This window comes from Sprattus sprattus (genome assembly GCF_963457725.1).
Source record: "Sprattus sprattus genome assembly, chromosome: 19".
Taxonomy (NCBI): domain Eukaryota; kingdom Metazoa; phylum Chordata; class Actinopteri; order Clupeiformes; family Clupeidae; genus Sprattus; species Sprattus sprattus.
The window spans coordinates 26914455-26937201 of NC_137917.1; the positions used below are offsets into that span (position 1 = coordinate 26914455).

Genomic DNA, 22747 nt, shown 5'->3' on the forward strand with positions numbered 1-22747 from the left:
CCGAGAAATGCAAGTTCCATACGGATCGCATGAAGTTCCTACATCAGACCAGCCGGTATCAGTATGGACCAGGAAGGTGAGTACGATCCCAGGACATCCGGATGCGACTGCCTTCCCGCAAGCTACGTCTTCGCTTTATTGGTCCCTTCCCATAATATCTCAGATCAATGATGTCACATATAAGCTGCAACTACCACCTCACCACTGTATTCACCCTGTCTTTCACGTGTTGCTTCTTAAGCCACATCACCCTCCGATCACTCCTCTCCCTTCTTCCTCACAGCCTGGCGTGAACGAATCCCTGCTGCCGCTCTTGTTGGACGAGGGTCCAGTCTACGCCATCCGAGAAATTCAGTTACCCCCCTCAGTTAACCCTCGGTTACCCCCTCTATGGTTCCTGCAGTCAATCACTGGTTCCAGCAGAGTGAGAGGGTCTGGACACCACCACCTACAGAGTGGTCTGGCCACCACCACCTACAGAGGGCAGTCCGACGCCATCAACATCATGCAGATGTCTGAAGGAGTCTACGCCATCCGAGAAATTCAGGATTCACGGCTTCGTCGGGGTCGCCTCGAGTACCTTATTGGCCCGGAGGAAAGAGCCTGGGTGCTACGGGATGACATTATGGATCCCGCCCTCCTCGTCGCATTCGATCGCGACCACCTTTAATGCCGGCACCCCGGGCTAGAGGTAGACTACGGCGACGACGTCAGGGTCCTAGGCCCGTAGGAGCGGTCCCTGGAAGAGAGGATAATGTTACGTCAGAGTCCAGACATGCACCAACCATGCCCCCTTTGGTTTCCACTCGCTCACCTGCACCACGCTCACACTCACCCGAGTACTAATCACCTACACCTGTCACTTCCCTACTTATACCTCTCACTCCCTTCACTCTGCGTCTGGTCTCGCACTTCATGGACTACATTCGCGATCCTATATTCCTGACGTCCAATGAGTATTACCGCCTTTTAAGGAAGTGTTCACCCTTGTTTTTGTCATAGTCTTAGTTGTAGTTTAGTTCTAAGATTAGCCAAGTTTGACTTGTGTGTTTTGTTTCACGCTACGGCGTCTAGTTTAGTTAGTCTAGAGAGTTCGACTCTTGTCATATCCTTTCTGTGTCTTCTGTGCCTGTTTCCTCAGTTATCTACCAGTGCTTCGAGCCTTTGGGTATCAACGTGTGAAAGGATCTGTTCCTCAGCGTCTGTGTTCCCTTCGACCTGTTGGTCTATCGTGTTTGTTCTCTGGCTGTTCGTCCGTCAGTCCCATGACAAATGTACACACCTCTGACTGGATAATCAACCAACCAAGTCAATCTCTGGTTCCACCACTAGATGGAGTACAGACGTGTAGCTTTTCATCAGCTCAAGTCTGTGGAAACGGACTAGATGGAGTAGACGTGTAGCTTTTCATCAGCTCAAGTCTATGGAGACGGACCTGCATTCAAAAAAAGGTAAGTGGAATGTGGAGTACCAGTGAGCTGTGGTTGTGCATGTATGTGTATGTCTGTGGTTGTTTCCCTCTCCATACCTGCCCTTCCTTAAACTAGTGTCTTGCACTCCTTAAAGGCTAGGATGTCAAGTAGAGGCTCTTGTCTTATTCTTGGTGTAGCTTATTACATGTAGATATAATGAGTGACGTAGACAAATCAAGTTAGTCCCACAAAGCATATGGAAAAACAAATCACAAAACACAATGTATTATTACGCGGCCATTTTATGTGATCATAGAGAAGGACTATAACTGACAATGCACAAGTCACTACATTACAATGATGTTCTTTCCCATCACACGCTGTGTACATTCCTTCCACACACAGCACAGTAATACATATAGTTATTTTACCCATCAACTCTGTTAAGAATACATGCATTGCTTTCTGTTATGTATGCCTAGGTAGCCTTAAAAGGTTGCAAAATGCTTTATGGTTTTGCTCTAATGATTCCTCATCACAAAAAAAGTCTCTCTGTTTGTTTTTCATAGGATTTCATTTCACCTGTCCATGCATCTATTGGCATTGGTCTGCCAGACCTCCATTGGACTGTCTGATGTAACAACATGTTTAGACCTCTTTGGGCATTATCCTTTATTCCGTGTTGTAATTGCTAAGGGTGACAACCCTAATAGACCTCTCTTTTTCATCATTAAACATCAGACAGTTTGATCCACACTCCGGCAGAGCATGTTTCAGGTCTTTGAATTTGTCATCACATGCAAGTTTGCACGGCTCCGGCTCCGGCTCCGGCTCCCTGCTTCTGCTCCGGTTCCTGCTCTTTGGTGTCTTTACCTCCATCCTCCTTCTCTTGCTCTGATGCTTCTAGGCCTGCACCTAACAGCACTGATTTGGCATCCTCTGCCATCTCATTCAGGCCCTTGTTGAGTAGATGAAAGATTGTGCCAAAGGCGACTCCTCCTGCAGCCAGAGTGCCAGCAATGGGTATGGTGCTTAGAATGTACGCAATACTTATCGCCGCGCCCATTTCGGGAGAGGCGAAGAACTTCATCACAATTGTCCTGTCAACTCCATCTTTGAAGCGTGATTTCATGGGATTCTTGAGATCTTCAGTGGACTTGTCCACTCTTGCTGAGAGGATTTTGAGTGACCTGTCATCCAAGCCAAAGGCTTCGAAACATCTTCGGAAGAAGGCTATCATTATTCCAAGATCACATGCGAATGACAAGCCTGGTACTGGGGCCATGGCAATGGCACTGGAGCTAAATGCTATGAGCCAGATTAGCCTCTGCAGGGCGTTGGTCTTCTTGTCAATCATGGCCACTGAAAAAACAGGAAGGGACTGAAGCAGTGCCATTCTTTTGTGCATTGGGAGCTCTTCCTCAAGAGTGTCAATCAGGAGTTGGAAATCGAAATTGCCGAGGTCGCAGGAGGACACTAGGAACACCTTAGGCGCTCCCACTTTCTTCAGATTCTTTGTGCAGTCCTCCCTGATTTTGCTGAGAACCTCCTCTTGGCTGAAGTTCTTTTTCTTCATCTCTGCGCGGATATCATTGTCAAACTTCGAGCGCACAAAATAGAACAGCTTTTTCTTTCTCATAATCTCTTTAGCCAGCATGATATCATTCTCCTTAAATCTCTCAGAGGTGATAATGATGAAGAAGTCAAAGGTTTTGAATTTGACGTCCTTGAGGTACTGCTTCGCCTTAAACTTTGGGCTTCCGATACCTGGCAGGTCCCAGATCCGCACATTGGCCATGGTGGGATGGGGGTACATAAGGGGTTCCATGGTCGTCTCCGTCACCCCAGTCGGTGCTGAACCCTCACCATCATCAGGCACCCCTCGTACAGCATTGACGTAAGAGGATTTCCCGGCGCCCGTATTGCCCGTTATGGCAACGTTCAGGATGACATTTTCAAGCAAATCAAGCTTCTCTTTCACCTTGGAGGTTGCTGCATCTGCAGATGTCTTCTCATAACTCTTGATGATTTCCTTAATTTCTTCATCTTCAGTGTTGATGATCGGAAGAGCATCAGCAGAGGGCTCTGGGACGACCTTCTCGTAAGACATCTGTTCGTATGAATGTGTATGTGAATCTGGAAGGAAAAAAATTGTGTTGGCATTTAGTTTTGTTCTCAGGGTGAAAGCTAAACTCATCTTTGACATGTTTCTGTAAGGAGTTCAGTCCTGGGAAACTGGTTCCTTCCCAGCCGATGGGTGTGTGGCTTTCACAAGACATCCGTCTCATTATAGCAGCATCTGACTTAATCTTTTATTTAACTGTAATAGTTTCACACTCAACGTCAAACCATCTGTTTGATCAACTATCGCTTTTCACATTTAGTACTGCATTCAGAATAATGTCAAAGTAAATGCTCTCATGAGCTACATTTGAGTTATCTTTGTTATCTGTGCTTGCATTGTCATATATCATTACACATCTTTAAGTCATGATCATTCATTTAATATTTTTTTGACATTTAGTCCAGCATTCAGAGTTATGGCAAAGTTGATATCACAAAGTAATCAAATCATATAAGACTCTAATGACCTGAATTTTTTGTTATCTTTGTTATCTGTGTTTGCTTTATCATGTATCACTGCACACCTTTTAGTCATAGTCATTTATTTCATATTTTTGAGGCATGATTTTTTGAATGCCATACATTTTACAAATATATAAAACATTTTAACAGAAGTGCTACTCTTCATTGAGCTTTCATATTCTGATGGAGTGTAATTTAATTTACTCAATTCAAGGCTCTTGCTTTGATTTCCAGTTAAAATGGCAAAATGTAACATTTAGATTTTCTATCAAAAGAAGAAATTGTATCCGTAACTTGTGCAGATGATATGTGAGCTACAACAGCACTACAAACAAATACAAACAAGTAATTGTAGGTGATTACTCTTTTGTAATGCCTGTGCTGGTTAAACCATTGGCTGATGCCAGATAATCATAAACACAGCGACAACCGAGTCTTATTCAAGATATGTTCAGAGAAATTATTAAATTCATTGGTCATTTCTGTATTCTGTTCTTCTTCTTTACTCCATTTTTTTTACCTGATTACAGATTAACCTGAATGTTTTAATTTTTCAATGTGTATATCTACAAGGGTGACCAACTCCTGTTTAAGAGATCATTAATAACCAAACCTCACAGGCTTACCTTGAGAGAAATGAATGAACAAGCAATCACTCACGTAAATCTTCTCAAATGATACTAGTTGCCCTTTATTGAAAGCCAGAGACACTGGGGGTGGAGTCCCAGGTTGAGGTACGTTGGATGTGGTTTCAGGTACCTGCTTTTTTGTGTGTATGTGTGTGTGTGTGTGTGTGTGTGTTTTACTGTCTCTCCACTGTTTGTTTTGCCTTTAATGGTATTCAACATATCAAAATGTCACCAAAAGTATGAATAGGTGTGAAATTAATAGCGTGAGTAGATATTAAAATTAAAATTTTTACGTAGGATATTGTCTTTATACAGTACTCATAGAAGCATTTGAGCAACAATGCCATAGCACTGCTCACAGTGTAGTCATGGTACTAAGAAAATTATGTTTTGAAATGTTGCTCAACTGGATTGATACCCAATTTAATGACAGGGAAGTAAAGGAAATACATTTGGCTTACTGAGAACAATTACTATGTAATGTTTTCGAAAAACAAAACAATACCTTGCATTTAAAACACATATAAGTTGAGATACAAGTTGAGTTAGCCATCAAATGTACATTGTTTTTATTTTTAGATGAGACTCAACAGTCACATATCCAGGATAGGTAAGGTGGAGAAAGTGTCCCTCAGTCTTGATTGAGGTGCAAGTTGGAATGTGTCAGTCGAGTTTTTATTAAATTGTCTTTTTTTCCCCTTACACAAGTGTCACTCATGTGTTTCACTTATCCTTAGTTCATAAGCACTGGCACTCAGGACTAAAATCTGTAAATGTTTCAGTTGAGACAGGAAAATAACAAAAAACTTTGGACACCCTGGACTAAAATCCTGTATTTCAGTGTTCACGGAGCAGATCCATAAAATCAAAGTAAGTAGGCCATTGATGTATATCTCTGACTGGATAATCAACCAACAAAGTCAATCACTGGTTTCACCCCTAGATGGAGTACAGACGTGTAGCTTTTCATCAGCTGAAGTCTGTGGAGACGGACTAGATGGAGTACAGACGCGTAGCTTTTCATCAGCTCAAGTCTGTGGAGACGGACTTGCATTCAACTTGGGTTGGTTCTCAACACTGGCAGTGAAAAAAAGGTATGTGGAATGTGGAGTGCCAGTGAGCTGTGGTTGTGTATGATCATTTACCTGTGATAGCATTACATTACATTACAACATTACATTACATTACAACATTACATTACATTACAACATTACATTACATTACATTACATTACATTACATTACATTACATTACAACATTACATTACATTACAACATTTTATTAGACTCCAAGACCTTCTGCATGTATGTGTTTGTCTCTGTGGTTGTTTCCCTCTCCATTCTTGTCCTTCCTTAAGCTAGTGTCTTGCACTCCTCAAAGGCTCAGTCCTTCCTTACACTAGTGTGTTGCACTCCTTAAAGGCTCAGTCCTTCCTTACACTAGTGTGTTGCACTCCTTAAAGGCTCCGTCCTTCCTTAAACTAGTGTGTTGCACTCCTTAAAGGCTCAGTCCTTCCTTAAATTAGTGTGTTGCACTCTTTAAAGGCTCAGATGTCAGGTAGAGGCTCTTGTCTTCTTCGTGGTGTAGCTTATTAGATGTAGATATAATGAGTGACGTAGACAAATTAAGTAAATCACACAAAGCATATGAAAAAAATCACAAAACACAATGTATTGTTATGAGGCCATTTTATGATAAATCAAAGAGAATGATAACAACTGGCAATGCACAAGTCACTACATTACAATTATGTTATTTTCACCTGTTTATGGTTTTGCTCTAATGCTCCTCATCAAATAAATGTTCACTCTGTCTCTCTGTTTGTATTTCATAGGATTTAATTTCACCTGTCCATGCGTCTATTGGCATTGTTCTGTCAGACCTTCATTGGACTGTCTGATGTCACAACATGTTTAGACTTCTTTGGGCATTATCCTTTATTCTGTGTTTGAATTGTGTTCCGTGTTTGAAGGGTGACAACCGTAAAAGGCCTCTCTATTTCATTATTAAACATCAGACAGTTTCATCCACACTCCGACGGAGCATGTCTCACGTCTTTGAACCTGTGCTCACATGCAAGTTTGCACTACTCCTGCTCCTGCTCCTGCTCCTGCTCCTGCTCCTGCTCCTGCTCCTGCTCCTGCTCCTGCTCCTGCTCCTGCTCCTGCTCCTGCTCCTGCTCGGGTTCGGGCTCGGGCTCGGTCTCGGTCTCGGTCTCGGTCTCGGTCTCGGTCTCGGTCTCGGTCTCCTGCTCCTGCTCCTGCTCCTGCTCCTGCTCCTGCTCCTGCTCCTCCTCCTCCTCCTGCTCCTGCTCCTGCTCCTTGCTCCTTGGTGTCTTTGTCCCGGCACCCCTTCTTTCGTTCTGATGCTTCTAGGCCTGCACCTAACAGCACTAATTTGGCATCCTCTGCCATTTCGTGAAGGCCCTTGTTAAGTAGATGAAAGACTGTGCCAAAGGAGACTCCTCCTGCAGCCACAGTGCCGGCAAGGGGTATGGCACTTAGAATGTACGCAATAGTTATTGCCGCTCCCAAATCGGTAGAGGTGAGGAACTTCATCACAAGTTTCCTGTCAACTCCATCTTTGAAGCGGGATTTCATGGGATTCTTGAGCTCTTCAGTGGACTTGTCCACTCTTTCGGAAAGTATTTTGAGTGACCTGTCATCCAAGCCGTAGGCTTTGAGGCATCTTAGGAAGAAGGCTATCATTATTCCAAGATCACATGCGATTGACAAGCCTGGTACTGGGGCCATGGCAATGGCGCTGGAGCTAAATGCTATGAGCCAGATTAGCCTCTGCAGGACCTTGGTCTTCTTGTCAATCATGGCCACTGAACAAACAGGAAGGGACTGAAGCAGTGCCAGTCTCTTGTGCATTGGGAGCTCTTTCTCAAGAGTGTCAATCAGGAGTTGGAAATCGTAATTGCCGAGGTCGCAGGAGGAAACTAGAAACACTTTAGGGTCTCCCACTTTCTTCAGATTCTTTTTGCAGTCCTCCCTGATTTGGCTGAGAACCTCCTCTTGGCTGAAGTTCTTTTTCTTTTTCTTCATTTCGGCGCGTATATCATTGTCAATCTTCGAGCGCACAAAATAGAACAACTTCTTCTTCCTCCTAATCTCTTTAGCCAGCATGATATCATTCTCCTTAAATCTCTCAGAGGTGATAATGATGAAGAAGTCGAAGGTTTTGAATTTGACGTCCTTGAGGTACTGCTTCGCCTTAAACTTTGGGCTTCCGATACCTGGCAGGTCCCAGATCCGCACATTGGCCATGGTGGGATGGGGGTACATAAGGGGTTCCATGGTCGTCTCTGTCACTCCAGTCGGGGCCGAACCCTTATCATCATCAGGCACCCCTCTAAAAGCATTGACGTAAGAGGATTTCCCGGCGCCCGTATTGCCCGTTATGGCAACATTCAAGATGACATTTTCAAGCAGATCAAGCTTCTCTTTCACCTTGGAGGTTGCTGAATCCTTCTTGCAAATATTGATTATTTCCTCAATTCCTTCATATTCAGTGGTGATGATCGGAAGAGCATCAGCAGCAGGCTCTGGGATGACTTCCTCGTACAACATCTGTGTGTATGAATGTGTGTATGGATCTGGAAGGAAACAAATTGTGGTGGCATTTAGTTTTGCTCTCAGGGGGAAAGCTAAGTTCATCTTTGATCTGTGTCTGTAAGGAATTCAGTCCTGGGAAACTGGTTCCCTCCCAGCTTATGTGTGTGACTTCCTTGTCTTATCTTGTGTTTTTATGTTTGTCATCTTCTTTTGGCATGTTTCATTTACTCTTAATTCATTTTTTATCATTTTATTTTAATTATTTATTGTTTCTGCTATTGTTGATGTAAAGCACATTGAGTTGCACATGTGCATGTAATGCGCTATACTATACAAATACAATTGCCTTGCCTTGCCTTGCCTTTCCTGTTGGTAGAAGATGAAGCTTTCACAAGACGTCATTCGTGGATCAACTTTTGGTTTTCACATTTAGGACGGCATTCAGAATAATGGAAAAGTTTATTTCACAAAGTAAATGCTCTTATGAACTGAATTTGAGCATTGTCTTGTCTTTTCCCTCTGCAGTGTTTATTAAGTACAATGAGTATATTTAGCATATTTTTATTTTCCAGCTTAGTATAGGGTTGTTATATGTTTAGTATGTTTTATTGTATCATACATCACCACACACCTTTTAGTCATGGTCATTTATTAAAAAAAATGTTACGGCATGATTTTGCCTTAAAAGATAAATGTCTTACATTTTACAAATATATAAAACATTTAAACAGAACGGCTACTCTTCATGGAGCTTTCAGATTCTGATGAAGTGTCATTTTATTTACTCTATTCAAGAACCTGCTTGGATTTCCAGTTAAAAGTCCAGTTACACATTTTGATTTCCTATCAAAAGAAGTAATTGTATCCCTAACTTACCTCAGTTGCACAGATGATATGTGAGCTACAACAGCACTGCACTTCAAAACAGTCCAATTAAGTGCTTAGCTTCCTTCATGTCCTCATGAAACAGAGATGTGAACAGCGGGTGTGGCTTTCAACCTATTTTATTGAAGAGGAAATAAAATAACATCAGTCTTTGATTTAAGAGTATAAGTACAACCCTGTCAAGACAACTCCTGTCAGCTGATTTTTATGTTAATTGTCTGCACCAATATGCCAAAACAAATTCCTGGTAGGCTTAAACTTACTTTGAAATAAAAAACAATTCGGATTCAGATTTGGATTGGTTATGTAACTCCACCTGCAAGAAGGCGAAATGTTATAATAACGACATGATGTCTATGTTCATTTTCTGAAATAATAAATAAATACATTTACAATGCTTCTTGCATATTCTGATTCTTCTATACCATATCCTGAATACATATTCGCCAAAGTAATGAATGCAAGCCATTCTCACAGGGGAGCCCTCGCTCTCCTGATCCAAGGTCATCCACATACTCTCTCCTACCTGGCTCAACAAACGCTTGAAAACGCTAGGCTAAACATAAGATTGTTAAACCTTTGTCGATGTACATGTACTGTTTTGTTTTGTTTACGGAACGTTACTGTTAGGATATATTTGTTTTGTTAGGTTATTAGGTAGCTGGCTTCACCACACCATACAAGAATCAGTGTTAGTTATGCCCCCCAGAGATGTAGGGTCTTAAATGCATTACTAACCATTTTTCTCTTCTAACATGGTACCACAATTTCACAGATCACACACATGTTGGCCTTAAACATGACCGCACACGCAGGGGAAACTCAAACGTTGGCCTTAAACATGACCACACACGCAGGGGAAACTCAAACGTTGGCCTTAAACATGACCGCACACGCAGGGGAAACTCAAACGTTGGCCTTAAACATGACCACACACGCAGGGGAAACTCAAACGTTGCGCTTCACATAGGCTAATTAGTTTGACCTCACTGGTGTTGATGGCTGTGCACACAAACACGCCTGCGGAATTAAGGAAACCAAACAAAGAACCAAACACATTCTTTCTGGCACACACCAAACACACTTAGGGCCCAATCACACAGAGACGCGCCTCTACAGGTGCAGCCACTTCATAAACGCCTTGGCAAAGTGCTCCTGGCAAAACAGCCTGGTGCGCCTGTCGAGCGGGACTGCGTGCGCAACCATACGATCACCGATTAGTAATAAATAATAGGGTGACCTTGAATTATGTAGTATCATAAATTATACACCGCTAGTTTTAACCTTTCGTCTGCATTTGCCATTCCCACCGTTCACATAGACACATATACATGTAAATATGTCTATGGTTCCTACCAATTCTACTGGCATAAAAACAGGAAGGAAGCGGGTAAGCAGTAAAGCCCGCCTCTTGCTTCATATGATTGGCTGCCTGGGCCGAGTTTGACATTGATGAGCTGTGCGACTCCGACCTTGCACTAAAAAGTTTCGAATATTTGTACTTTCATGCGTGCCTAAAAAACGCTACAAAACGTGAAGCGCGGCACGTAAAAGGTGCACCCTACAATAGGAAAACAATGGTTTCCCTAGAGACGCGTTTTCAGAAACTCGTCTCGGTGTGATCGGCCCCTTAAACAGCACACGCTCTCGCACTCACTCACACAGAGACACACACACGCACTCTCTCTCTATCCTTCACACACACACACCCTCCCCTATACCCAATAGTTGGGTACATCTAGTAAGATTGCATATTGCATGTTTTACTTCAGATATTTTTTTGAATAAATGCTTTTGGTTGTATATGCTGGTCTATTAAATGTTGCACAAGAATACGTAAATGCTGACATTTTTTTTCCATCAGAGTTCCGAATTGATAGTTTAGTTTTTTTTATGAGACTGATTTATGAGGCTGATTTGTGACTGGTCTATATTTTGACTACTGGTTGGCACACTTTCTGTTCAACATTGATCTGCATAGTTGTTGAATAGTTTATAGTTCATTGGTGCTGTTGTCAGGATAGTACCAAAATTATCTTGGTGGCGCTTTTAAAGAGAGTATTACTATTTATGCACAATAGCACCAACATATACATATATTTACAACATATTTAATTTATTTAATTGAATTGTAATACCCCCACATTCTTATTGAACTAATATATTTCCAACTGAAGTGTATAATCCACTAAAAATGTAATAACATTGAAAGCACACTATTATGTAATGCACTGATAAAACACTTCTGTATATTTTTGGGGTTGTATAGGTCGTAACATCAATTAACATATAAGTGCTTATTATTGGACATATATTAGGTACACTGAGTTACTAATTAGCACATTTTTAGCACATTTAAATACACTTTATTTCTACCTGGGTACCACCACTATAAGCAATGCTGTGTAATATGTATCTATGTGGATGCCAAACTGCAGTGGGAGTTGTCTGAACTTTAATAATAATAATGATAGTAATAATAATAATAGTAATAATAATAATAATGATGATGATGATGATGATGATGATGATGATGATGATGATGATAATAATAATAACTTAGTACTTAGTACTTGGTAGTTAGAATAGGTGGTATAGCAGCTCTGTCTAGCAAGCATTCATAGGTTTTGCCAAGTTGTCACTTACACAGTGTGTATATGTATGTGTGTATACTTTAGATGTTTTTTTAAATAAATGTGGGTGTAGGGTTAGACGATCTGTCAGGATCAGCCTCATTGAAGCACTTGGTTGACGGTTAAAGTAGCTTTCTTTAACAAAATAAATGCAAAATGTGACCTGTAAAAAACACAGTACACAAATCATTTATTTTTAATGATTTTATTCAGATGACAAGCTTGTGCCCCTCAGAGCTAAAGTGAGATTGCAAGCAGATCTGATCTAGTAGTTGGCCATGGTCTCAGTGAGCCAGCTGTTGAAGAGGCAGACCTGATCTAGTAGTTGGCCATGGTCTCAGTGAGCCAGCTGTTGAAGAGGCAGACCTGAAGGAAGACGGCTTGATTAGCACTAGTGAACACATGATGTCATCAGCAACCAAACAGTCTCTGTGATTCTGTGGGTGTGACCTCCGATCATTGATCATTGACAGAGCGAAGAAGAGTAGAAAGGTTTCATAATTCTGTTAAATTAGCTATGCTATGATTTGTATTTCTTTGTGTCGGTTCATTAGTGTCTGAGTATTTTTTATTTATATTTAGGGAGTGGAATCCAGAGTAGTGCATCAAGACCAGTATCCCAAATAGCATTTCAATATAAAATTCCTGTTATCTATACTATAAGCAATAATATTCCTGTTATCAATACTATAGGCAATAATATTCCTATTATCAATACTATAGGCACTAATATTCCTATTATCAATACAATAGGCACTAATATTCCTATTATCAATACTACAAGCACTTATATTCCTATTATCAATACTATAGGCACTAATATTTCTATTATCAATACTATAAGCAATTATATTCCTATTATCAATACTTTAAGCACTTATATTCCTATTATCAATACCACAGGCACTAATATTGTGCACAGAAAGATATATTACACTAGTACACCTTCGGTATTATTCTCTAAATCATATTGGCTGAATCTTACCTTGGCGTAGACACCAGGGTGGCCGGGCTCAGCACAGCCGTATCCCCAGGACACAACACCCTGCAGCTCACCGTTGCACACCACGGGGCCACCAGAGTCACCCTGAGACAGAGAGAGAGAGAGAGAGAGGGAGAGGTAGAGATGAAGAGAGAGGGAGAGAGAGAGAGAGAGAGAATGGTTACTCATTTTTTACACACCATCGGAAACATGAGATTCATCTAAATCATGAGATTCATGCTCATTGTCTCTGTCTCATGAGTTTCATGCTTATTGTCTCAGAGCGTCCGAGAGAATGTTGAGCACACATTCTGTTCTGCGTTTGCTGCCCTGGTCTGTAATCGGAGTAACCTAATCAATTCAATGTTATTTATATAATATTTATATGTTATTTATATGTTATTTATTTATTTAACACCATAACAATGACATTGTCTCAAGGCGCTTTACAGAGTATAGTGCATGAACCCCAAGGAGGGGCGGCAGAAGGGAAGGGGAAATAAATATATGGTGAAAATGTGGACCACTTTGCCCTACCTGGCAAGAGTCCTTGCCGCCCTCCAGGTATCCAGCGCAGAACATGGACTGGGTGATCTGGCCGGGGTAGGAGTCTTCACAGTCACGGTCAGAGATGATGGGGATCTCCAGGCACTGAAGCTTGTCACCATCGTCAACTGCAAGAGGTAATGAAGGGGAGAATCACACAATGAACACACATGATAACCTAGGCTTCGACCTTGATAAAACACATGATAACCTAGGCTTCGACCTTGATAACACACATGATAACCTAGGCTTCGACCTTGATAACACACATGATAACCTAGGCTTCGACCTTGATAACACACATGATAAGCTAGGCTTTGACCTTGATAACACACATGATAACCTAGGCTTTGACCTTGAGGTAAACATCAGGGGGGGGCAAACTCACAGGAGCTCATGGTGTGGAGACACAATGAGGTAATTCATGGATTGAAGGGGATTCAAATGAACTAATTACTTGCTGTCATTCCGGTTGGTTCTGTTATGGTCAACCTCATGGTGGCATACTCACGGGAGCTCATGGTGTTGCCCCAGCCGGACACGAGGCACATGGTACCAGCGGCGGCACAGCTGGTGGGCAGGGCCACGGCCTGCACGAACTGGTTGAGGGTGGCGGGCTTGCTCAGCTTGATCAGCATGATGTCGTTGTCGATGTTCCAGGAGTCATAATTGGGGTGGCGGATGACGCGGGAGGAGGAGATGAACTGCTCCTTTCCCTCAGTCACTCTGATGTGGTGCTCGCCCATGCGAACCTCAACACGGCTGGGGGAAGGAAGAATAGAGAGAGTGAGCGACTGACAGAATCAGAATCAGAGGGGAAGACAGTTCAGTAACTCACGCATGAAGATCTGAAAAGATTTGTCCTAACGTCAGCTGATGTCAGATGTCGATAATTAAAAGATGCATAACTATTCTAGGGTCTTTCTTCTAAGGCCATTATTAACCCTTCAGACAGTTAAAACATTTGATTTTCATGTCTCACGATTTGTAGCAGTGAGCAGCAGACACAACCCAGTTCTCGTTGACCAGGGAACCACCACAGAAGTGGTAGCCGGAGTTCAGAGACACCGTCCAGGGCTTGGAGTAGGGCTGGCACTCATACCCTCCAACAATCTTATCATCATCCAGAGCAACTGCACAACAAAACATTATAGAACATAATAGGACATTGCATGGCATATAGGCATATATTTAGATAAACGGAAAATACTGTCGATGAATCCTTCCCTAAACATGAAGGCCAGTTACAGTCCACTGCAGGTTGACCCCCAGCCGGTACCCTATTTTTGTTTTATACAACTGGGTGAACTAAGACGATGCAGAGTCTTAGATGCCTCGCCCAAGGGCACAGCACGTTTCAGTTGACCATGCTGGGATTCTAAGTGCAGCCTTACCCATTAGCTCACTAAGCTAGGTGCTCATTAGCTCACTAAGCTATGTGCTCTGCACCTGAGAACAGGCGAGGCTAGGTATTGAGGTGCATACTCACAAGCTGCTCCCAGGAGCACAAGGAAGACCAGGGACCTCATGATTGTTAAAGTATTCTTGTTGATGGTGGTCTGACTCAGACTGCTGGTATTTATGTAGACCGGACAAGGCTCAGATCACTTTATCACAGCCTACATTCAGAAAACTGACCAATCAGACACTAGTCCCAAAGAGCTGGCAAATGTTATAATGTCAAAATTGTAATGATTGGTGAGATATCTGTTGTATTAATGATTAACTGGCCTCAAGGGCACAATCTTCATGTATCCTTACCCTTGGTGAGAATTCTAAATACCACTGGAAAAGTGATGTAATTAGATACTGTTGGTCACATCTAATCTCAAGCTTAAGTTCGTCTACGGTTTATCAAAATATATCAATTGATAGAAACATTTAACATATTCCGCTTCTTTTTGATGTTTGAATGGTCAACAAGATATCAGGACTAATAAAATATACGTGTTGTTTGGGATTGGTGTTGATGCTTGTTGCCATGTGACCTTAAATGCCCTGTAACCATGTGATTAATCTTTTTCTTCCAAAACGTCTGTTGAGTTTCCCAGCAGTTGGTGTTTTCTCACCCCACTTCCATTTTTAGGTCCTTATTTCCAGGAACGATTCCAGGAACATTTAAATGGGCCCTCTTGAGCACTCTCAATGTTTTAGGTTTTACAAAAGCATAGTTAAGTCTTATTGAATATTAGGAGAAGTCAGCTGTGAAAAAGTTGTTACATGAATTACAGATAATGGGTTGCAACAGCAAGGGTAGCTAGCAAGTGAAGCACCACAACTTACAGAAAAAACCTAATCGGCGATTGTTTTGTTTTGAACAATGCAGGGCTGTTAAATTTGACCCCTTCAGACTGACATGTTACAATTGTCCCAGACACAGGGTACTCAGTGCATTTAGATGAAAAGGAGGCAGATAGTCAGGCACATGTGTTTGCATTAGTGAAGTAACTAGACGAGAGGTGTGTGTTGTATATATGATGAAGGGGACATATTATGATAATTTCACTTTTGTAGTGCTTCTACACATAGATTTGGATTTCAGGCATGGTTACCAACCCAAAAAGGCTGAAAAAAGACAACCCAGTCAATTTGTTATGGGCTGTCCATGTCAGAGAAGCGAACTCTGCCCTAAAAATGCTTTTTGGTTCCTGGCACAGAGCAGCCCACATCCTGGAGCACTCACCACTTCTCATCTGACTGTTTTGCCAACCTCCTCACCGTAATCATTAAAGTTATTGCTCTACTAACCCTTGTAAAAGTAACCTTACGAGCACTCTGTATACCCACTAAGCTATTCTACAATACTTGAACGCCCACTTTCAATCGTAACCACTATCAATTTTGTATGTATCATGTATATACCATCATATATCATCTGTTTGTATTTATCGTCTGAATTTGCCACATCCTGATATGTGTAGGAATTAATCTGCCATGTTTCTAATTATTTCCCCTCCATCCCCTTCTCTCACTTGCTCCATGGGGGTTCAGGTTCTGTGTTCTGTGAAGCGAGACAATTGCATTGTTTTCACACATTGACATTAGTCATTGCCTCCCTCCCAATAACAAAGGTGAGAGTTGAAATAATAGCATGACTGATAGAAAGTAACTCAAAATAAGGATGAGACGCAAGAAAAAAAACATGTAGTCTACAGCAGCAGCAGCTCCAGCACTGGTGAGCAAGGGTGAATATTAACTTCAGCAGGAAATCAGGTACACATTAACACATTGAAAGCCCTAAGACACTGGGATCTAGCGATGAAGTACATTTCGACTTTGTTTTTGTACATTTCCAATATACCTTTGTATAAATGTATTATTATTTAGCTTTTAATTATTTTATCTCGAGATTATGAGTAAAAATGATCAAAAACGTGCAAAGTGAAATACATCTGATGCAGTGCATGATTAACTAGTGTTTATGGGTTTGTATATATTTGACTCGGTCAATGTAATCTCAGACCATGTGTGTCATGTCATGCTACTATCTGAAGGCCTGTGTTTCATATTGAAGTTTTATCAGTTTCTCTTGTGAGAAGGTTTTGCTGGTATGGTAATATTGAACATATCTCTGCTATTAGTAGTAATTCAGCAAAGAATGTCTTTGAAACAGCTGTAAAAGTCTCACCAATTGATAGACATTGTGGTATTATTTGATGAATGTTACCAGTCAACATTCTGGTGCTCCCAGCTTCTATACATGCAGTTTGGTAAATATTGTGGAGAGCATAAACAAAAACCTTAGGTGCTAATGGTGTGAAATCATATGTGTACTTATCATGAAAATGGCAGTATCATGTCACACCACTCATGACATTATTTGGTACTGGTAATTTCATATTGTGCTCTTTGTTCTATAATTCTACACATCTTCAGAGCAAACACAGAGTCAACATAGCCATGGTCTCTATGGCCCTATGTTTTTTTTTCAGTTGGTATCTTTGTCATTAGCATCTTGAGTGCAATACAATACATGTGATTATATACAGTATTGTATACATTATAAACTAAGGCTGTGTTGTCCAACTCACTCCTGTACCAAAACAACTAAAGTCAGTCAGTGTTTACACCCATAAAATAAGCCAAACGAAATTGTGTTTAATAATAAAGGTGTTTATTTTGGACACACGGAACAAGATTATTGAGCTTAACTGCTTTTCTCAGATTTAGTTTGAACAGCAAAATGGCATTCATTCTATAAAAGAGTTGGATGTAAAAACGTAAACTCATTGTCCAAAACCTGCTCACATCTCTTCTTATAACTGCAGAGAGTTGTTAATACACTGCTCAAAATGATGTTAAAGTGAATAACTACATCAGTCAAATGATGTCACTGTGATGGTACTCCGGTGTTGAGACACAGGCTTAATAGCTGGCCATGGTGCTCTCGAGCCAGTCATTGAAGAGGCAAACCTGGAGAAGCAGGGAAAAGCACATTAGCACATTTATAGAAAGTAGTCGAAGACACTGTCATCATTTTGCATTTTAATGTGGAATTATTTTATAATGTGAAATAATTTATTTTCAATCTCTACAGCACTGCATAGATTTTCTTTGATCATTGGTGTGCTTGTTATGTTATGTTAATATCAACCACACAAGCAATGATGACCAGTCTAGATACTTTGTTTTATCAATCTTACCTTGGCGTAGACACCGGGGTTGCCGGCCTCAGCACAGCCGTATCCCCAGGACACAACACCCTGCAGCTCACCGTTGCACACCACGGGGCCACCAGAGTCACCCTGAGACAGAGAGAGAGAGAGAGAGAGAGAGAGAGAGAGAGAGAGAGAGAAAGAGTTGTGTTTGGCAGAATCCAAAAATAAATTTTCAGTTGTGGTCTCATGGTGGAAAGCCTTCTATACTCAAAACCACATATGACTCTAAATGTTCCCTAATAACTAAATTGTGATATTTTATTTGGCTACTTAAATTATAATTTATTTTCAAACATTAGTCTGGTGCCGGACTGTACCTGGCAAGAGTCCTTGCCTCCCTCCAGGTATCCAGCGCAGAACATGGCGTCGGTGATCATGCCGGGGTAGGAGTTGTCACAGTCGCGGTCAGAGAGGATGGGGATCTCCAGGCACTGGAGCTTGTCGCCGCTAACAGCTTAAGAGACACAATGAGGTAATTAATGGATTGAAGGGGATCAAAATGAACTAATGACTATTTGTCATTCCGGTTGGTTCTGTAATGGTTAACCTCAGGGTGGCATACTCACCGGAGCTCATGGTGTTGCCCCAGCCGGACACAAGGCACTTGGTGCCAGCGGCGGCACAGCTGGTGGGCAGGGCCACGGTCTGCACGTACTTGTTGAGGGTGGCGGGCTTGCTCAGCTTGATCAGCATGATGTCGTTGTTGATGTTGTAGGAGCTGTAGTTGGGGTGGCGGATGACGCGGGAGGATTTGATGAACTGCTCATTTCCCTCAGTCACTCTGATGTGGTGCTCGCCCATGCGAACCTCAACACGGCTGAGAGGTAAGGGTTACAATGCATAAATTAGTACCATGAACACAACAGTATATTGCCATTATTATTACTCATGACAAAACCATTAATGGTACATTGGTTGAATACAGAAACGTACGACTTGTAGCAGTGAGCAGCAGACACGACCCAGTTCTCGTTGACCAGGGAACCACCACAGAAGTGGTAGCCAGAGTTCAGAGACACCGTCCAGGGCTTGGAGTAGGGCTCGCACTCATACCCTCCAACAATCTTATCATCATCCAGAGCAACTGCACACAAGGCCAAAACATCATGCATTAGTCAAAGAAAAGTATAAGTATAATACATTTTCTTTTGCAGAAAGTACAGACATTCTGCGTGATACTTACAAGCAGCTCCAAGGAGCACAAGGAAGACCAGAGACCTCATGATTGCCAGTTGATTCTGTCGATGAAGGTCTTACCTGGACACCTGGTATTTATACAGATCGTGAGGTGAGGTGCTGTTTCTGAAACCAAGGCTATTGGTCAGTAAGTGACTAATCAGTTTCTATTTCTAGGCAGACCTGTGTTTTTAAGATTAAAAGAAAACAGCTGCCTTTTTCCCAAGACTTGTTATTGTATGGTGGCTTCATTCCCTCAAAGCTTATATAAAATGCACATAGTAACCCCTGTCTTCTGTCTGATACAATTTCACTAACTGAGACATAACGTACAGTATATACATTTATCTATTTCGATGTTCAATTGTGAATCAGAAAATTGTGAGAAACAAGTCTGTAGAAGTAGATAGCCTAGAAACCACAATGCTGTAAAACTACGCATTATTTTTTCTGACCTGAAGTGCCAGATAGTTTAAGTTCAAGTTCAAGTTCAAGTGCTTTATTTGTCACATACACGAACATGTGGTGAAATATAAAAAAGGGTTTACTCTCCACACTGTGCAAAAAGAAACAAATGTATTAAATATGGAAAACGGTGCAGGATAGAAGGGAATAAACTCTAAATCACTCAAAGTACAACTTACTCACTTACTGGAGTATTATTTATTCATGAAAGAGTTTAATGACAATAATGTGTTTATAGCTGTTAGTAGAGGAGTTACTTTTTACTATTACTATTTTTATTATAGTTCATATTATTGAGCTGCATTGTTTTGTATGAAAGTTGTTATACCAATAAAGTGGATTGTTATTATTATTCAGCTGTTGTTTTTTGTTTTAGTATGCTGCCCAATTATGTTTGGGTAACTCATTTCACCACCAGAGAACTATGGAAGGAAGGGGTTTGTGATTAGAGCCTCTTGCTGCCCAGATATCTAGTTCTAACTAGATCTATATCTAAGTAGTAGATATATCTAGAAGTAAGGGATAATATATATTCCAGTGGAGGGGCCTTGTTACGTCCTGAGGGGATTTATGTAGTATCCCGCTTATTATATGGCTACTTGCCAAACCGATGGAAGACATTCCTCCCCAAAAAAACTATTTTTTTTAATGATTTGGTTGGTGTTTAGTGATTTCCCCTAAGAAAAAAATGTTCTTCAGGCAAAAACAACTTTAAAGTTCCAGGTGTTGCATAACAACCCATGACTTCAAGTAACCAAACTTTTTGGAACATTCTGAGCTGCCTTCTCTGCATGCTTGTTAGTATGCGGCTCCTCAGAATGTTCAAAACTATGTCCGGTGATTTGAAAGGACCACCCCAACGTTTGGGGGTCTGAATTTTTTTATATTGACCACTGCAAAAAAATAATGGCCGCTGGGTTTTATGCTTCTAATTCGCACATTTCATATCTTTCTGCAAGTATATATTGTTTTTATTTTAGCTGCAGTAATGCAATCAATTAGGCTAAGCTAATAGTTAACATTCCCTTCTGAAAACAGCTTGTGTAACGAGTGTGGGAGTTGTTAACAGCCCTCCTTCATATATGGTTCAAGGCCATTAGCTCACCCATTAAAATCTTTCGACACTACAATGACATCGTCATAAATGTTAGATGGGCCACTTATTTCTTTATGAATGGCATGGTTAAAAGTTTTTATGGGTAAAGTAGAAATGAAAAAAGAATTGATTTCAAAGTGCTCCTTTTAACATACAAAACTGGCCTTTACGGATCCCAGGTACAGCATGCAACGTGTATTGCGGCTGTCGCCAGCCAGTTGTGCACTGTTGTTGTTTCCTGCCACCCTTACTATCCTTGTACACCGTAACAAATAAATCCATGCATTATGTCAGCCAACAAAACGTAACACAACGTAACATAACATAACTCATCGAAACTAAACTTATATAACATTTCTAACATGAATAAAATTGGACTACAGACAAGGCGTGCTGTGTAAAAGGGCCTTACTCAACATAACTAATCATAACTGAACATAAACATTCACACACACTATGCCAGGCAGCCTCTCCCTCTCCCTCTCCCTCTCTCTCTCCCTCTTCATCTCACTCTCCCTCTCTCTCCCTCTCTTTCTCTCTCTCCCTCTCCCTCTACCTTTCCCTCTCTCTCCCTCTCTCTCTCCCTCTTCCTCTCTCTCTCCCTTTCCCTCTCCCTCTACCTTTCCCTCTCTCTCTCCCTTTCCCTCTCTCTCTCCCTCTCCCTCTCCCTCTCCCTCTCCCTCTCCCTCTACCTTTCCCTCTCCCTCTTCCTCTTCATCTCCCTCTACCTTCCCCCCTCTCTCTCTCTCCCTCTCCCTCTCCCTCTCCCTCTCCCTCTTCATCTTCCTCTCCCTCTTCATCTACCTCTACCTCTTCATCTCCATCTCTCTCTCCCTCTCCTGCCATAGTATTATTACTGATAAAGTGGCCATATTACCTACCGTTAATTGTTTACCAACATTTATGAGTCCTTGCCCCTGTCACCTTTGTGCTTGCTCCATGGGGGTTCGGGTTCTGGGTTCTGTGAAGCGAGACAATTGTATTGTTTTGCTGCTATATATTAAAACCAATGTATTTCATTGATTTGAATTGAATTGAATTGAAGACAGTCCTAATAGCCGTTTAGGATTAAAAATCACATGAGATACTATCTAATGTAAGAGGTACAGTACGAAAAATATACATCATCAACTGCTATTGTTTTAACACATTGACATTAGTCATTGCTTCCCTCCCAATAACAAAGGTGAGAGTTGAAATAATAGTGTGACTGATAGAAAGTAACTCAAAATAAAGATGAGATGCTAATAGAGTGAAGATGGTCACATACATCTAGTCTACAGCAGTAGCAGCGTCAGCACTGTGAGCAGGGCTGAATATTAACTTCACCAGGAATTCATGTTCACATTATACAAATTAAAAGATTAGCGGTTATGAGTATCAAAAAAGTGCATATTTAACTACAGCTGATGCAGTGCATGAATAACTAGTGTTTTTGGGTTTGTATTTGACTCGGTCAATGTAATCTCAGACCATGTGTCATGTCAAGCTACTATCTGAAGGCCTGTGTTTCATATTGAAGTTTCATCAATCTGTCTTGTGAGAAGGTTCTACTGGTATGGTCATTTTAAACATGTCTTAGCTATTAGTAGTAATTCAACAAAGGCTTTTGTGAAACAGCTTTAAAAGTCTCATCAATTCAACAAAGAATAAACTTGACAAGTTTTGGAAAATATGGAACTTTTTCTACAACTTCCTTTAGAATAGCAGCATAGATGTTGATGGTTGATGGATGATAAAAATGGATTGAGTCCTTCTTGTATTTGTATGTTATCATTTTGTTCTCCCCTTTAAATAATGTAAGTTAGCTAATGTAATCCTAATGACTCTAACACACTGTCTACTGTGACACGAACCTCTATTGTATGTGCTATATGTGAGAGCGGATTGCATTATATGTGCCTTGTTGTGTTGTCTTGTATTGTTTGTCTGTAAAATGAACAAAATTCTTAATAAATAGAATATATTTTTTTAGTTTTTTTAAAGGCTCATCAATTGATTGACATTGTTGGACTATTTGACAAATGTAACCAGTCAACATTCAAATAATTATAGATGGTGCTCCCAGCTTGTAAATATGCAGTTTTGTAACAATGGTGAAGGGCATTACAAAGCCTTT

General features: G+C 41.1%; 4 protein-coding genes across 5 annotated transcripts; all 4 read right to left on the reverse strand.

The window, feature by feature from the left end:
- Positions 1–2205: 2205 nt before the first annotated feature.
- LOC308380734 (interferon-inducible GTPase 5-like) lies at positions 2206–3522 on the reverse strand (the record flags this gene model as incomplete). The annotated part of the gene is made up of 1 exon (XM_080858138.1): positions 2206–3522. The coding sequence occupies one exon, from the start codon at positions 3520–3522 to the stop codon at positions 2206–2208; it is 1317 nt and encodes a 438-aa protein (XP_080714264.1).
- Positions 3523–5655: 2133 nt separating this feature from the next.
- LOC308380735 (interferon-inducible GTPase 5-like) lies at positions 5656–8202 on the reverse strand (the record flags this gene model as incomplete). Its single annotated transcript, XM_080858139.1, has 2 exons — positions 5656–5704; positions 7016–8202. 2 exons carry the CDS (start codon positions 8200–8202, stop codon positions 5656–5658), a joined length of 1236 nt encoding a protein of 411 aa, XP_080714265.1.
- A 3821-nt stretch (positions 8203–12023) lies between these two features.
- Positions 12024–14762, reverse strand: LOC308380932 (trypsin-2-like; the record flags this gene model as incomplete). The annotated part of the gene is made up of 6 exons (XM_080858398.1): positions 12024–12071; positions 12691–12792; positions 13225–13361; positions 13745–13995; positions 14216–14366; positions 14723–14762. The coding sequence occupies 6 exons, from the start codon at positions 14760–14762 to the stop codon at positions 12024–12026; spliced, it is 729 nt and encodes a 242-aa protein (XP_080714524.1).
- Positions 14763–17598: 2836 nt separating this feature from the next.
- LOC308380933 (trypsin-2-like) lies at positions 17599–19114 on the reverse strand (the record flags this gene model as incomplete). Of its 2 annotated transcripts, none has more annotated exons than XM_080858399.1 (6): positions 17599–17646; positions 17877–17978; positions 18209–18345; positions 18458–18708; positions 18825–18975; positions 19075–19114. In XM_080858399.1, the coding sequence occupies 6 exons, from the start codon at positions 19112–19114 to the stop codon at positions 17599–17601; spliced, it is 729 nt and encodes a 242-aa protein (XP_080714525.1). The 2 variants fall into 2 exon arrangements, with proteins under 2 accessions (XP_080714525.1, XP_080714526.1); XM_080858400.1 differs by having other exon boundaries at positions 18209–18338; positions 18454–18708.
- Positions 19115–22747: the final 3633 nt, after the last annotated feature.